Source organism: Ovis canadensis, chromosome 20, assembly GCF_042477335.2.
Source record: "Ovis canadensis isolate MfBH-ARS-UI-01 breed Bighorn chromosome 20, ARS-UI_OviCan_v2, whole genome shotgun sequence".
NCBI lineage: Eukaryota > Metazoa > Chordata > Mammalia > Artiodactyla > Bovidae > Ovis > Ovis canadensis.
This window is the reverse complement of record NC_091264.1, coordinates 41,515,393-41,527,439: the sequence shown is the minus strand read 5'-3', so window position 1 is coordinate 41,527,439 and position 12,047 is coordinate 41,515,393. Positions and strand designations below refer to the sequence as shown.

Here is a 12,047-nt window from a genome sequence, read left to right as displayed (position 1 = left end):
GGGGCTGCACACCAGGCACCTCAGCCCTTCTGCTTTGTGAGCAGCTCCCCAGCTGATGTCCACCACTGTGCTCAGGCATGCGGTACTTCTGGGTCTTGCTTCTAACCGAGACCTGCTGTGTTGAAATCCCGTTTGACATTGGATCCCTTTATCAGCAGTATTACATAACTTTCCCAGAAATGTGCAGTCCTCAGGTCTGATGATGTCTTCATCCAGATACTGGTGTCAAACAGACCGAAAGGCCGACTTTGGTGTTTCTTAATACTCTGAGGGAACTGCTGTTCCCTGGGGTCAACCCTCCCCACATGCCTGCCTAGCTCTCCCCCATAATGGCAGCACCTCTTGGGTCTTCAGGGCTAACCTAGAAATTCACTAGAGGAATGTGCTGAGGTCATTTTTGAGGGAAACTGAGCTAACTCAGCAGCCTGCCATTCAGTCATTCAACAGGAATTGTGGACCTCTCACTCCAGGCCATGCCCTGGTCCAGATCCTCATCTTCTGTGAATGGTGTGAGGTCAGGGAGCTGCACGGTTCTGTGGGTCCTCTGACCAGTCTGGGTGCATGTGAGAAGCAGGCTGGGGAGTCTTCCTGGAGGAGGTGACCTGTAAGTTGGACTCTGCAGGCTGAAAAGTCAAGCAAAGGGAGTAGGAGTAGATGAGGGTATTTGAGGCAGAAGAAAGAACATAAAAGGCCCCAAGGCTGGGGGCAGGACAGCACTTTTGGGGGCACTGCATATCATTTATCCTGTTTGGAATTAGGATTTGGAGGTGGTATGGAAGAGATGGGGTTGGCAAGGTACATGGTGTCCGTTACGAAGTGGTGTTCACAGGCAGGTCAGCAGTCCAGGTCACTCTCCATTCCATGAAACTTTGAGTAGTTCTGACCTGGGAATTCCCTGGTGGCCCAGTGGCTATGACTCTGCACTACCAATGCAAGGGATCCAGGTTTGATCCCTGGTCAGGGAACTAATTCCCACATGCCACAAATAAAAGCCTCAACTAAAAAAAAAAAAAAGAAAAATCCCGCATGTTGCAACTGCAGATCTAAGATTCCCAAAGCTGCAACTAAGACCATGTATATCCAAATAAGTTAATAATTTTTTTTACAAAAGCGTTCTGACCTTCCTCAGTGTTTCAGAGGCTTCTTAGTGCTATTGTCCACATGGACTGGTCACTGCCCATCAGATCTCCCCTGAAATCTGGTCAGCATCGTGGTGGCATGAAGCCACGTATGAGAATCAAACATTCAGCTATAGTTGTGGCAAGACATGATCTAGGGCCTGAGGTCAACTATGAGGAAGGGGCTGGCTGTTGCTGCCCAATACCAGAAATCCCAAGTTTTCTTCCTCCCAGTCCTGGGCCTGGGTCCAGGCTGAGCTGAGCCTCTCCCATCAGGACCCCCAGGAGTGAACTCTTTAGGCTAGTTGGCACCACAGCTGGGATCTCGACCCAGGCTCTCTGGTGGCAGAGTCTTGCTCTGATTAAAGCTCTGAGGTCAGCTGGCAGAGAAAGGATGGGGTATTGGGGGATGTGTGGACTCAGGTCAGCTCTAAGCCCTCACCCCACCTCCTAGGTGCCCCAGCCTCCCACCGAGTCCTGCCACCCCTCTTTAGCATGACCTCTCCTGCAAGTCCTTCAACTGCCCCCTCACCTGCAACAGTGGCCACTGGTAGCCCTACTTAGTCCACTGGGACCCCACCCCTCATAGCAACAGCTCCCTGAAGAGGGCTGGGCCTCTGATCCCAGCTGTGGCTCTCAAGTTGCTTCCTGAGGACGTGGGAATCGACGGGGGGCATGTTTGATCATGCCATGAAAGCCCTCTTGTCCTGGGGCTAGACCCGTATTCTGTGGAGTCTAACCCCGGCAGCAGTTCTGTGCCGCCTGCGCCTGGGAGCACAAGCAGCCTGACTGCAGAGTGGGAGGAGGGGACTGTAGACCAAGAGGAGGGAGGGGCTTCCCTGGTGGTCCAGTGGTTAGGAATCCACCTGCCAATGAAAAAAACGGGTTGGATCCCTGGTCTGGGAAGATCACACATGCTGTGAACCAGCCAGGCCTGTGGGCCCCAACGACTGACCTGAGTTCTAGAGCCCCCGAGCCTCAACTACTGAAGCCCACATGCCTAGAGCCTGCGCCTCACAACAAGAGAAGCCCGAGTATCACAGCTAGAGAGTGCCCTCTGCTCGCCGCAACTAGAGAAACCCAGGCGTGGCAATACAGGCGCAGTGCAGCCAGGAATAGCAGACAAGTGAGAGCAGGATCGAAGAGTGAGGAAGCAGCCGTGTCTCTAGGGCTCTTTAGTTCACAGTCCCTGGCTCAGCAAGGCCAAGTAGGTCCCTTCTACTTGCCTGCTCTTGGATTCTGTGAGATATCCCTGTATTCGTGGAACAATTCTTACTTTTGGCTCAAACTAGCTCAAGTGGGTCTCTTTTCCTTGCAACCAAAGAGCGTCAGGTACAGGGTAAGAGCTCCAAACCGGGGAAACATTTAATTTTTCTTGTTCAAGTTTTGAGAATAAAAAGAAGCACCATTATTGATGACACTTGGACTATAGGCATAATCCGGGATAACACAAGCCAATCAGGACATGTGGTTCCCCTGTTGTAAGTTAAAAGAAAAAAAACCCACATCATTCTCGTCTCATTTTGTGCTTCAAAGGCCATCTGGGAGGCATATTAGGCGTGGGTTGTCATTCTTCTCTCTGAGACAAACCCCGTGGCAGGAAGCTGGTCCAAGGTGGCGGTGGGGGTGGGGTGGGAGTGGGAGAGGGCTCATGGACATGTTTTCCTGAACAGTTGACAGAAAGCTGATTCTGGCTGTTGAAGAAGGTCAGGGTTGTATTTCCTTTCCTTTCTTCTTGATAGATGAATGGGAAAAGGCCTGCTCTTTGATATTGGATTTTCCAAGGCCAAGAGGATGGATGCCATTCCAGGAATGCACTGTTTTGTGGGCGGGACAGTGGGCAAGGACCTGAGGGAAGGAGTGGAGGGAGGCTTCAAACAGCCCGAGTAGCCAGGTGGCTGGAGGTGTGGAGAGCTATAAGTGGTGGGGCCGGGGCCTCTGCCTGGGTCTCCAGCCATGGTCCTTGCAGGGCTGCTGCTGCTGCTGCTCACCCTGCTAGCCGGCGCTCACCTGCTGTGGGGCCGGTGGAAGCTCAGAAACCTCCACCTCCCACCTCTGGTCCCCGGCTTCCTGCACCTGCTGCAGCCCAACCTCCCCATCCATCTGCTGAGCCTGACTCAGAAACTCGGGCCTGTCTACAGGCTTCGCCTTGGGCTGCAAGGTGAGGGTCTGCTTCCTTCCTGGCCCACAGCAGTGAGGAGGGTTGGGGGTGTGCTCTCCTGCTGACTTCCTGCCTTTCCTACCACTCCCCCCGCCGCCAGAGGTGGTGGTGCTAAACTCCAAGAGGACCATCGAGGAGGCTATGATCAGGAAGTGGGTGGACTTTGCCGGCAGACCCCAAATACCATCCTGTAAGAGGTTGCTTGAGGGGAGAAGCAGGGCTTTGGGAGGCAGGGGAGGTCAGGCCCGTGGCTTCCTTGGTCAAGTCGACCCTCCCACCCCCAACCCCTACTCGCAGACAAGCTGGTGTCTCAGCGCTGCCAGGACATCTCTCTGGGGGACTACTCTCTGCTCTGGAAGGCCCACAAGAAACTCACCCGCTCAGCCTTGCTGCTGGGCACCCGCAGCTCCATGGAACCCTGGGTGGAGCAGCTGACCCAGGAGTTTTGTGAGGTGAGCCTGGACTCCCACAGTCAGCCCAGGTCAGCTTCACCCCTCCTGGAAGGCCCTCTTTTTATTTATTTTTTTTTACTTATATTACCCGAAGCATGTGGCATCTAGTTCCCTCCCCAAGGATCGAACCAGGGCCCCCTGCATTAGGAGCAGAGAATTTAGCCTCTCGACCACCAGGGATGTCCCAGGTCCCTATTTAGTTCATGCTCTTTCTCTTCAGCGCATGAGAGTCCAGGCCGGTGCCCCCGTGACCATCCAGAAGGAATTCTCTCTCCTCACTTGCAGCATCATCTGTTACCTCACTTTTGGAGACAAGGTCAAAGCTCTCTTGCCCTCCCCTATGCCTGCCCTGCCCCCCCCCCCCCCCCGCCCCCTGCAACCCCTCTCTGATCCTCTCCTCGTTCTGCACTGAAAGGATTTCCTCCTTTTGGGGCAGGAGGACACCTTAGTACATGCCTTTCACGACTGTGTTCAGGACTTGATGAAGACCTGGGACCACTGGTCCATCCAGATTTTGGACATGGTTCCTTTTCTCAGGGTGAGGAGGCACAGCCCCGACACGCCTGGTTTTGGGAGAAAGGGTGGGGATGGGGAACAGGCTTCCTTGCCAGCAGCCACACCTTCTCACTCTCTGCCCCAGTTCTTCCCCAACCCTGGGCTCTGGAGGCTGAAGAAGGCCATAGAGAACAGGGACCACATGGTGGAGAAGCAGCTGAGGCGCCACAAGGTGGGAACCGCGCGGGGACTGGGCTCCTCCTCGGCCGGCAGCAGTGACGCTACTGCCCAGAGCCAGGCAGCTTCTGGGCCATCCCTGCAGTCCTGGACCCAAGGCATCCTCTAAACACTCTCCCCAAGCCAGGCACTCAGGCCGGCTCCTCCTCCCCTCCCCAGGAGAGCATGGTGGCCGGCCAGTGGAGGGATATGATGGACTACATGCTCCAGGGGGTAGGGAGGCAAAGAGTAGAAGAGGGCCCGGGACAGCTCCTGGAAGGACACGTGCACATGTCTGTGGTGGACCTTTTCATCGGGGGCACTGAAACCACGGCCAGCACCCTCTCCTGGGCGGTGGCCTTCCTACTTCACCACCCCGAGGTATGCCCTGGAGGAGGCCAAGGGATCCTTCCTGGCAGTCTGGCCAGGGTGTTGGGAACCTAGCTCACTGATGGCAATGCAGGCTGTGTTGTGGGGGATAGCACTGCGTGTGTCAGTGGGGTTGGCATGGGTTCTCGTACTTGGCACAAAGTCTCTTGTGAGTTCCTCCAGGGAATGGTGGAAGTTTGGGCTTCCCTAGTGGCTTAGATGGTAAATAATCTGCTGCAATGCAGGAGACCTAGGTTCGACCCCTGGCTCGGGAAGATGCCCTGAAGAAGGGAATGGCAACCCATTCTAGTACTCTTGCCTGGAGAATTCCATGGGCAGAGTAGTCTAGAGGGTTACAGTCCACGGGTTTGCAAAGAGTGGGACATGACTGAGGGACTCACACACACACACACATAGAGACACACATGGTGGAGGTTGGCAGCTGGGGGCTGGCCAGTGCCAGGATTGGGGCTCCATTTCCCAGATTCAGCGCCGCCTTCAGGAGGAGTTGGATCGAGAGCTGGGCCCCGGAGCCTCGTGCTCCGGAGTCACTTACAAGGACCGTGCTCGGCTTCCTCTGCTCAACGCCACCATCGCGGAGGTGCTGCGCCTGCGGCCGGTCGTGCCCCTGGCCTTGCCTCACCGCACCACGCGGCCTAGCAGGTGACTCCGGAGGCCTAGGGATGAACGGCCAAGGCCCCAGCGGGGCCTCGGCGGGCCTCTAACTTAACCCTAACCCTCAGCATCTTCGGCTACGACATCCCTGAGGGCATGGTCGTTATCCCCAACCTCCAAGGTGCCCACCTGGATGAGACCGTCTGGGAGCAGCCGCACGAGTTCCGGCCGGGTGCGTGGTGGGGCGGGTGCCCGCGGTCGGGGGGTGGTGGTGCAGCGGGGTCCGGAGGCCGGCGGCCCCTGAGACCCTGATCGGTACTTCCGACCTCAGACCGCTTCCTGGAGCCGGGCGCGAACACCAGCGCGCTGGCGTTTGGCTGCGGGGCGCGCGTGTGCCTGGGCGAGTCGCTGGCGCGCCTGGAGCTCTTCGTGGTGCTCCTGCGACTGCTGCAGGCCTTCACTCTGCTGCCGCCGCCCGGGGGCGCCCTGCCGTCGCTGCAGCCGGATCCCTACTGCGGCGTCAACCTCAAGGTCCAGCCTTTCCAGGTGCAGCTGCAGCCCCGGGGAGTGGAGGCCGGGGCCTGGGAGAGCACCAGTGCCCAGTGATGGGGGAGGAGTGGGGAGGGGAGGACTCGACCAGTCACGTGCCTCGGTGTCTCCTTTTATTGCTCCCGTGCAAACCCTTGCCCTCCCCCCTGTAAACATGGTGCTGTGAGATCGCGGGTGGAGAAGGCTTCCGCTGGTGGCTGGATGGTCAAGGTGGCCCCTGGCTCTTCTCTAGGCGCAACCCCTCAGTGCTCGGCAGTCATGGTGGGGCGCTGGAGGGGTGAGCGGCGGCTCAGCCTCCCCTGCCCGGGGGCCGGTAGTTTCTTGGTCTCAGCTTCATTTCCGTGAAGGGCACTGAGAAATCGAAGCCCTTCCAGTAGTACCAGCTCACTCCCTGGGAAGGGGGTTGTTGGGAGAGAGTCAGTGTCAGCCGTTCAGCTCCCGCCTGCCCTCCCCTCTGGGGAGATGGTTCCAGAAATCAATCAGCCATTCTCCCTGTCTCCCCTTTTCCTTTTAAATCCTCAACTGCAAAGGACTGAAGCAGAATCGTGAGCCGTCCCTTTACATCCAATAAATCATCTCCTCCTCAAGATAACTCGGTGAGATTGGCATTATTGTTCCATTTCACATGCGAGAGCCCTGAAGCGCTGAGCCATTCAATAACCTATCACAGTGTGTCACAGACACCCAGGCAGGCGGAGCCCCAAGCACCCCCAGCTTGGTGCGGCCCCCCAGACCTCTCACCTGGTGGTCCACTGTGCTCCCATAAAGCCCGTTGAGGTTGGCATAGTGGCAGTTCCTGTACCACCAGGCCCCTCGGTAAGAGACGGCACAGGAGATGAGCAAGTTGTTGGGGTCTCGGTCCCGGGCAGAGAAGACGCTGCCGCTGTGGTAGCTCATGGAGTCCCCTGGCAGGGCGTGGAGGGAGCAGTGAGGTCCTCTCCTCTCCTCTCCTGGCTCCCCCTGCCCGCCCCCCAGCCTGAGCCCTCACCTGCGGTGCCATGGTAGCCTTCCAGGTGGAGGCGGTAGTACTCCTCAGCCGAGTCCACTTGGAAGGAGTCGTACTGGGCAAACACGGCCTCGTCCCCAGCCCGCAGGTCCACGCGCAAGGAGTAGTCGCCGGCTCTGGTCAGGCTATGCAGGGCCTCATTGCCTGTGGGTGGGGAGTTTGTGCTCGTGGGGCAGTGTGAGTCCACAGGGCCCCAATCCCTTTCCTGGTCCCCCAATCCCTGTGAGACACTCACCCAGCCAGAACTCCCCAGAGATGTTCCCAAAACCATGGGCGTAGTCCTCCCAGTCCCTCCAGAAGTCCGTTTTTCCATCCATGCGGCGCTGGAATACCTGGAAAGTAGGTGGCGGTACCATCAGCCTGTGCCTCCCGGGCCTGGCAACCCCTCCTGATACAGACCCCATGGGCTTCTGACCGCCACGCACCAGCCAGCCACCCCCATCGGTCTCCATGTCGCAAAACACGTTCAGAGGTCGCTCGCGGTTGCCATTGAGGAAGATGGTGGTGGTCCTTGATGTGCTGACCCCGTTCTGCATCTCCTCCCCACAGTCCCGGGGGAAGGGGATCCGCAGTCCACCTGGGGAGAGCAGTGAGGGGCCAGTTCTTTATCCAGATCCTAGACCCCCACTACCCAAGCATCCCCCAGACTCAGGTCCCAGGGCCCAAGTACCAGTGGTGAAGGAAGTGGTCACGGGGGGAGTGAAGCTGTCACCCCACATGGCCCGGAGCCAGGTGCTGTAGGGGGTGGAGGGAAAGAGGCCGCGGAGCTGGTGAGAGGTGACCCCTCCTGGGAGCACAATCTCCTGCGGAACAGACAAGGGGTGGTCAGGGGAGAGGGAGGTGGCACCCACCCCCAGAAGCCTCTGGACCGGAACCCAGGGAAGGAGCTAGCCTGAGAAGCAGGGCTTGGGGCACCTGGGTCTGTCCCCCTGGGGTGTTGAAGCTGAGCAGGTAACCAGTTGGGGAGACTTCGGGCGCTGTCCAAGTGAGCAGGGCTGTGCGGGGGGTCACTTCCTTGGCCTCCAAGTCCTGGGGTGCCTCCAACCCTGAGAGCGGGAGGAAGAGAAGATGGAGATGAGGCCCTTCCTAGCTCTCTTGCTCCTCCCCACCCGCCCCCGCCACCGCCCCGTCCCATGCACTTCACGGACCACACCTGTGGTGAAGGTGATGCTGGCTGGGGAGGTGAAGTTGGGGCCCCGAAGGCCACGCAAGGTTGCTGTGTAGTTGGTGTGGGTCACCAGACCCTGCAGGGGGTAGTCCACGGCGCTCCCAGGGGCTGAGGCCTGGAGGGAAGGGGCTGGGAGGGGGCCGGTATCAGCGCTGCCCTGCTGGAGCCCAGCCTGCCCTCTGCTCCCCCTCTCTGAACAAGTATCCCCCCAGAGGCCTCAACCAGCCTCACTCACCCCCTAGGGCTGTGACCTTGACGTCATAGGTATCCACCGGGGTCTGGGGGGGCTTCCAGTGCAGCAGGGCAGATTCATCAGTCAGGTTCAGTGCCCGCAGCTGGGTGGGGCCATCAGGAACTGCGAGAAAAGCGCAGGGGGGTGGGGGGGCGGCGCTTAGAGCTGGTCCTGGCTGCTCTCCCCACCTGTCACCTTCCCAAACTCCGCTGCACCTCTTGTCTGCCATCGGAGCCTCCAACACCCCCATTCTCCTCCCCTTCCCCATTCAACTCCCACCAGTGCCCTCATTTTCTCCCCCTACTTCCTGCCCAGGGTCCCAGTCCTGCTCACCTGTGGTCAGGAAGCCCGTGAGAGGCTCACTTTCCTCAAAGCCACGGACGGAGACCACAGTCACCTCATATTGAGCTCCTGGGATCAGCCCCTCGAGTTTCTGGGTCCGGCCATCCACCTGCACACTCTGTGGCTCCCCTGGAAACACACAGTGGGCTGGGAGGTGGGGGCGGCCAGGGAGGCAAGGAGGAATGACGGGGTGGGCCGGGTGCAGGGGGAATAGGGCAAGGACACAGGCTGAAGGGTATTACCTCCATCTGCCAGTTGGTAGGAAACTTTGAAACCGTCCACCCTGGATGTTGGGGGTGTCCAGCTGACCCTGGCTGAGGTCTCCCTGATTTCGCTGAATTGGAGGTCACGGGGGCTCTCCAGAACTGATGGGAGGGATGTGCGAAGGAATGATGACGAGGGCATGGGGTGGGGAGGCTCCTTCTCCCGGGGCCCCACAGCCTCCAGACATGCTCATCACCACCCCCCTTTTCTCTGGACCTAGTAATGGAAGCTGCTGTGCAGACTCCAAGCCCTCCACCACTCACCGACTCCCGCTCTGGCTGTGGCACTAGGTTCCACCCTAGTGGAACCCCCACTTTGGGGCAGGGCGCCTATGTGCCCAGGATGGAGCCTCACCTGGGCTGAGGGTCCGGGCTGTGCCCTGGATGCTGTCGGCCTTGTGGGGCCCGCGCAGCCCGTACAATGTAAGGGTGTACAGGGTCCCTGGATGCAGGTCCCGAAGCACAGCTGAGCGCCGTGTCCCTGGCACCGTCAGCTCCCGCTGCAGCAGGGGACGTAGCTGTGGTTCCAGGGTGCTTGGAGATGGGACTCCGAAGCGGAGCAGGAAGGAGTCAAAGGCCTCGGGTGGGGCCTCCCAGTTGAGCCGCAGTGAACTCGTGGTCACATCAGTCACCGACAGGTGAGACAGCCTGGGCCCGGGCTCTCCGGGCGTCTGACCCGCAGGAACTGGCCCTGCAGAGTGGGTGGGAGAGAAGGGTTTGGAGACAGAAGTATACCAGCTAGGTGCCCTGCGGCAGGTCCCTTCCTGGCCCTCATTTCCTTTCTGTAAAATGGGGCTAACGAGGGGCTGCCACCCATAATGACAGGTCAGACCCATAATGACAACACGTGTGTAGGGCCAAGGCCTGCTGGAGCACCTCTTCCTCCCTCCATGGCGCCCTCCTCATGTTCTTTCCCCGTGGGCACCACTTCTGGGCACCCCCTTTTGCCTTCCCAGTCCCAGACTAGAGGCAGCCAAGGCCAGGAGGCCAGTCCCTCTCCGGGCAGTACCTGTGGTGCCCTCAGCTGAGACGGGCCCCAAGCGCTTCCCTTCGTGGAGGCCATAGAGGAAGAACTCGTAGGAGGTGCTGGGCTCCAGGCCTGACACGAGGACCTTGTTCTGGTCGCCCCCCACGAGCAAGGCCTGGGGCTGCCCATCTGTGTCCTGATACTGGACCACGAAGGAGTCAAAGGGGCCCTGGACCACGCTCCAGGAGAGGCGCAGGGAGTCCGGGGACACATCCCTCACTGCCAGCATCCCTAGGCGGGGCCCTTCAGGGGGCTTGGGGGCTTCCGTGGCTGCACGCCAGGGCGCTGGTGTGTCCTCTTCTGGGGCTGTGTGGGAGAAGCCCAGGGAGAAGCTGAGTGCAGGGCGGGGGGTGCAGAGGGGCCCTCCCACTCCATCTCACCTTCCAGGGACAGAGAGGGTCAGGGCTGAGGCTGAGGGGGGGCACCTTTCCATCCTGGCCACAGCAGCCAAGTGGAGAGAAGACAGGGACGCAGGCTATCCTAGCAGCTTCCTTCTCTTGAATCTGTGCACCCCTGCTGAGACCCTGGTCTCAGGGGTGCAGCAGACCCCACCCACCCGGGCCACTCTGAGCGCCAGCCCAGTTGCCCCATGGCCTCTCTGTGCTGCCTGAATCCTTCGCTTGTTTTCTCCTTCTCTGCCCCGAGGTCTCAGCGTGCCCCGCTCTAGATGTCTGCATCTAGGGGCCCTGCTCCCTCCCCAACCCCCAGGGCGGCCTGAGCCATGGCCTGAGGCAGGACTCACTCAGTCCCTCCCTGAGCTCAGGGCACACGGACCTCCCTGCTGAGAAGGCCTGAGGATGGAACTGGCAGGAGAGCTTGGAGAGTAACTCCCACTAGCCAGGCTGATGTGGGCATGATATTAGGAAGCCTGGAAGGGGATCTGCATCAGTGCAGTCACTCCTATTGCTCTCTATGCTCCTTGCCTGCCTTGTTTTCCAGTAATTTTCCACTTGAGAAAATGCTCCTGACTCATCCATGGGAGGGGGTTTGCCGCTGCTGCCGGGAGGTAAGAGATGACCCAGTAGGGTGATAGGGAGCAGCTGGCAGCTGTGGGGCTGGGGGTGGGGGATGGGGAGGGGAGGCGGGAGGTTAGGGACCCTTGCCAGGGCTTTGTCTTTCTGCTTGTCTTGGCTCTGCTTTTGACGGATCCCTCGATCACTGTTCCAAGGCTCTTCCTCCTGAGCCCCTTGCGCCTCCACCTTGACCACTCCTGCCTGACCTGCAGCACAGAGGCCTGGGGACACGCACTCAGGCCAGTTTGCAGGGACCAAGCAGCATGGCCTCCTGCTCACCTGTCATTCCCAGGACAGAGGCGGGGCCCAGGCGCTGTCCTCTGAGGAGCCCGTAGAGCAAAAACTTGTATTTCCTGCCGGGCTCCAGGCCCTCTACGGTGAACTCCCTCTGGTCTGTGGCCACAGGCACCATCCGGGGCTGCCCATCTGTGCCCCTGTACTGGACCACGAAGGAGTCAAAGGGGCCCTGGGCCACCGTCCATGAGAGGCGCAGGGAGTTTGGGGTCTCATCCGTCACTGTCAGCTCCCCCAGGCGGGGTGGGGGCTGTTGTTCCTTCTCCAGGGGGGCTGTGGGGAGAATGGGGGAGGGGGAGAAACCCTTAAATAAGAGGTGCCTTTATCTCAGCCCTGGCAACTTCTGGGAGGAGGGAGGGTCCTCCCGTAACTTGGGGAGATAGTCTGTCCCAGCCCTGCCCTTCCAAAGGAGCCCAGTTTCCTCCTCTGGGGGCCACTGCCCAAACTTCTGGCCCCCACTGCCTCCCCTCTGTGATGAGGGCACAGTAAATGCAGAAAAGATCACCTCATGAGAGAGGGCAGGCTGGGGTTACAGGAAGGAACTCAGTTTCCCTTGACCCCTGGCCCCCAGAGCCGGGAATGTGGCCAGAGCTGAGAAAGGCGCCCAGAGGATGTCTAGGTTGTCAGGGAGACGCCCCCAAACAGTCAGAGCTGGCCCGGGCAGCCAGCCAGCCAAGCTCCTGGGCTCCCATCGCTGGCCATAACCTCCCCCTGCCTTGCCATCAGC

General features: G+C 59.6%; 2 protein-coding genes across 7 annotated transcripts in view; one reads left to right on the top strand and one right to left on the bottom strand.

Moving 5' to 3' along the window:
• Positions 1 to 2,968: 2,968 nt before the first annotated feature.
• On the top strand, positions 2,969 to 6,567 carry CYP21A2 (cytochrome P450 family 21 subfamily A member 2). 3 transcript variants are annotated; one of them, XM_069563485.1, is made up of 11 exons: positions 2,969 to 3,279; positions 3,380 to 3,469; positions 3,577 to 3,731; positions 3,952 to 4,047; positions 4,168 to 4,269; positions 4,372 to 4,458; positions 4,623 to 4,823; positions 5,296 to 5,474; positions 5,555 to 5,658; positions 5,758 to 5,972; positions 6,506 to 6,567. In XM_069563485.1, the coding sequence occupies exons 1-11, from the start codon at positions 3,075 to 3,077 to the stop codon at positions 6,509 to 6,511; spliced, it is 1,440 nt and encodes a 479-aa protein (XP_069419586.1). In that variant the 5' UTR covers positions 2,969 to 3,074; the 3' UTR covers positions 6,512 to 6,567. The 3 variants fall into 3 exon arrangements, with proteins under 3 accessions (XP_069419586.1, XP_069419587.1, XP_069419585.1); XM_069563486.1 differs by lacking the exon at positions 3,380 to 3,469; XM_069563484.1 differs by lacking the exon at positions 6,506 to 6,567 and having other exon boundaries at positions 3,020 to 3,279; positions 5,758 to 6,121.
• The window catches only part of TNXB (tenascin XB), a 56,077-nt gene continuing 50,104 nt past the window's right edge, over positions 6,075 to 12,047 (bottom strand). For all 4 annotated transcript variants that reach the window (XM_069563477.1, XM_069563478.1, XM_069563480.1 and 1 more), the window contains 14 exons: positions 11,306 to 11,593; positions 9,996 to 10,319; positions 9,342 to 9,677; positions 8,966 to 9,088; positions 8,715 to 8,852; positions 8,385 to 8,504; positions 8,135 to 8,278; positions 7,897 to 8,027; positions 7,652 to 7,784; positions 7,407 to 7,558; positions 7,217 to 7,313; positions 6,964 to 7,125; positions 6,717 to 6,880; positions 6,075 to 6,366 (listed from right to left, as the gene is read on the bottom strand). In XM_069563477.1, coding sequence (XP_069419578.1) covers positions 6,265 to 6,366; positions 6,717 to 6,880; positions 6,964 to 7,125; positions 7,217 to 7,313; positions 7,407 to 7,558; positions 7,652 to 7,784; positions 7,897 to 8,027; positions 8,135 to 8,278; positions 8,385 to 8,504; positions 8,715 to 8,852; positions 8,966 to 9,088; positions 9,342 to 9,677; positions 9,996 to 10,319; positions 11,306 to 11,593 — 2,414 coding nt within the window. In that variant the 3' untranslated portion in view covers positions 6,075 to 6,264. The remainder of the gene's footprint in view (positions 6,367 to 6,716; positions 6,881 to 6,963; positions 7,126 to 7,216; positions 7,314 to 7,406; positions 7,559 to 7,651; positions 7,785 to 7,896; positions 8,028 to 8,134; positions 8,279 to 8,384; positions 8,505 to 8,714; positions 8,853 to 8,965; positions 9,089 to 9,341; positions 9,678 to 9,995; positions 10,320 to 11,305; positions 11,594 to 12,047) is intronic.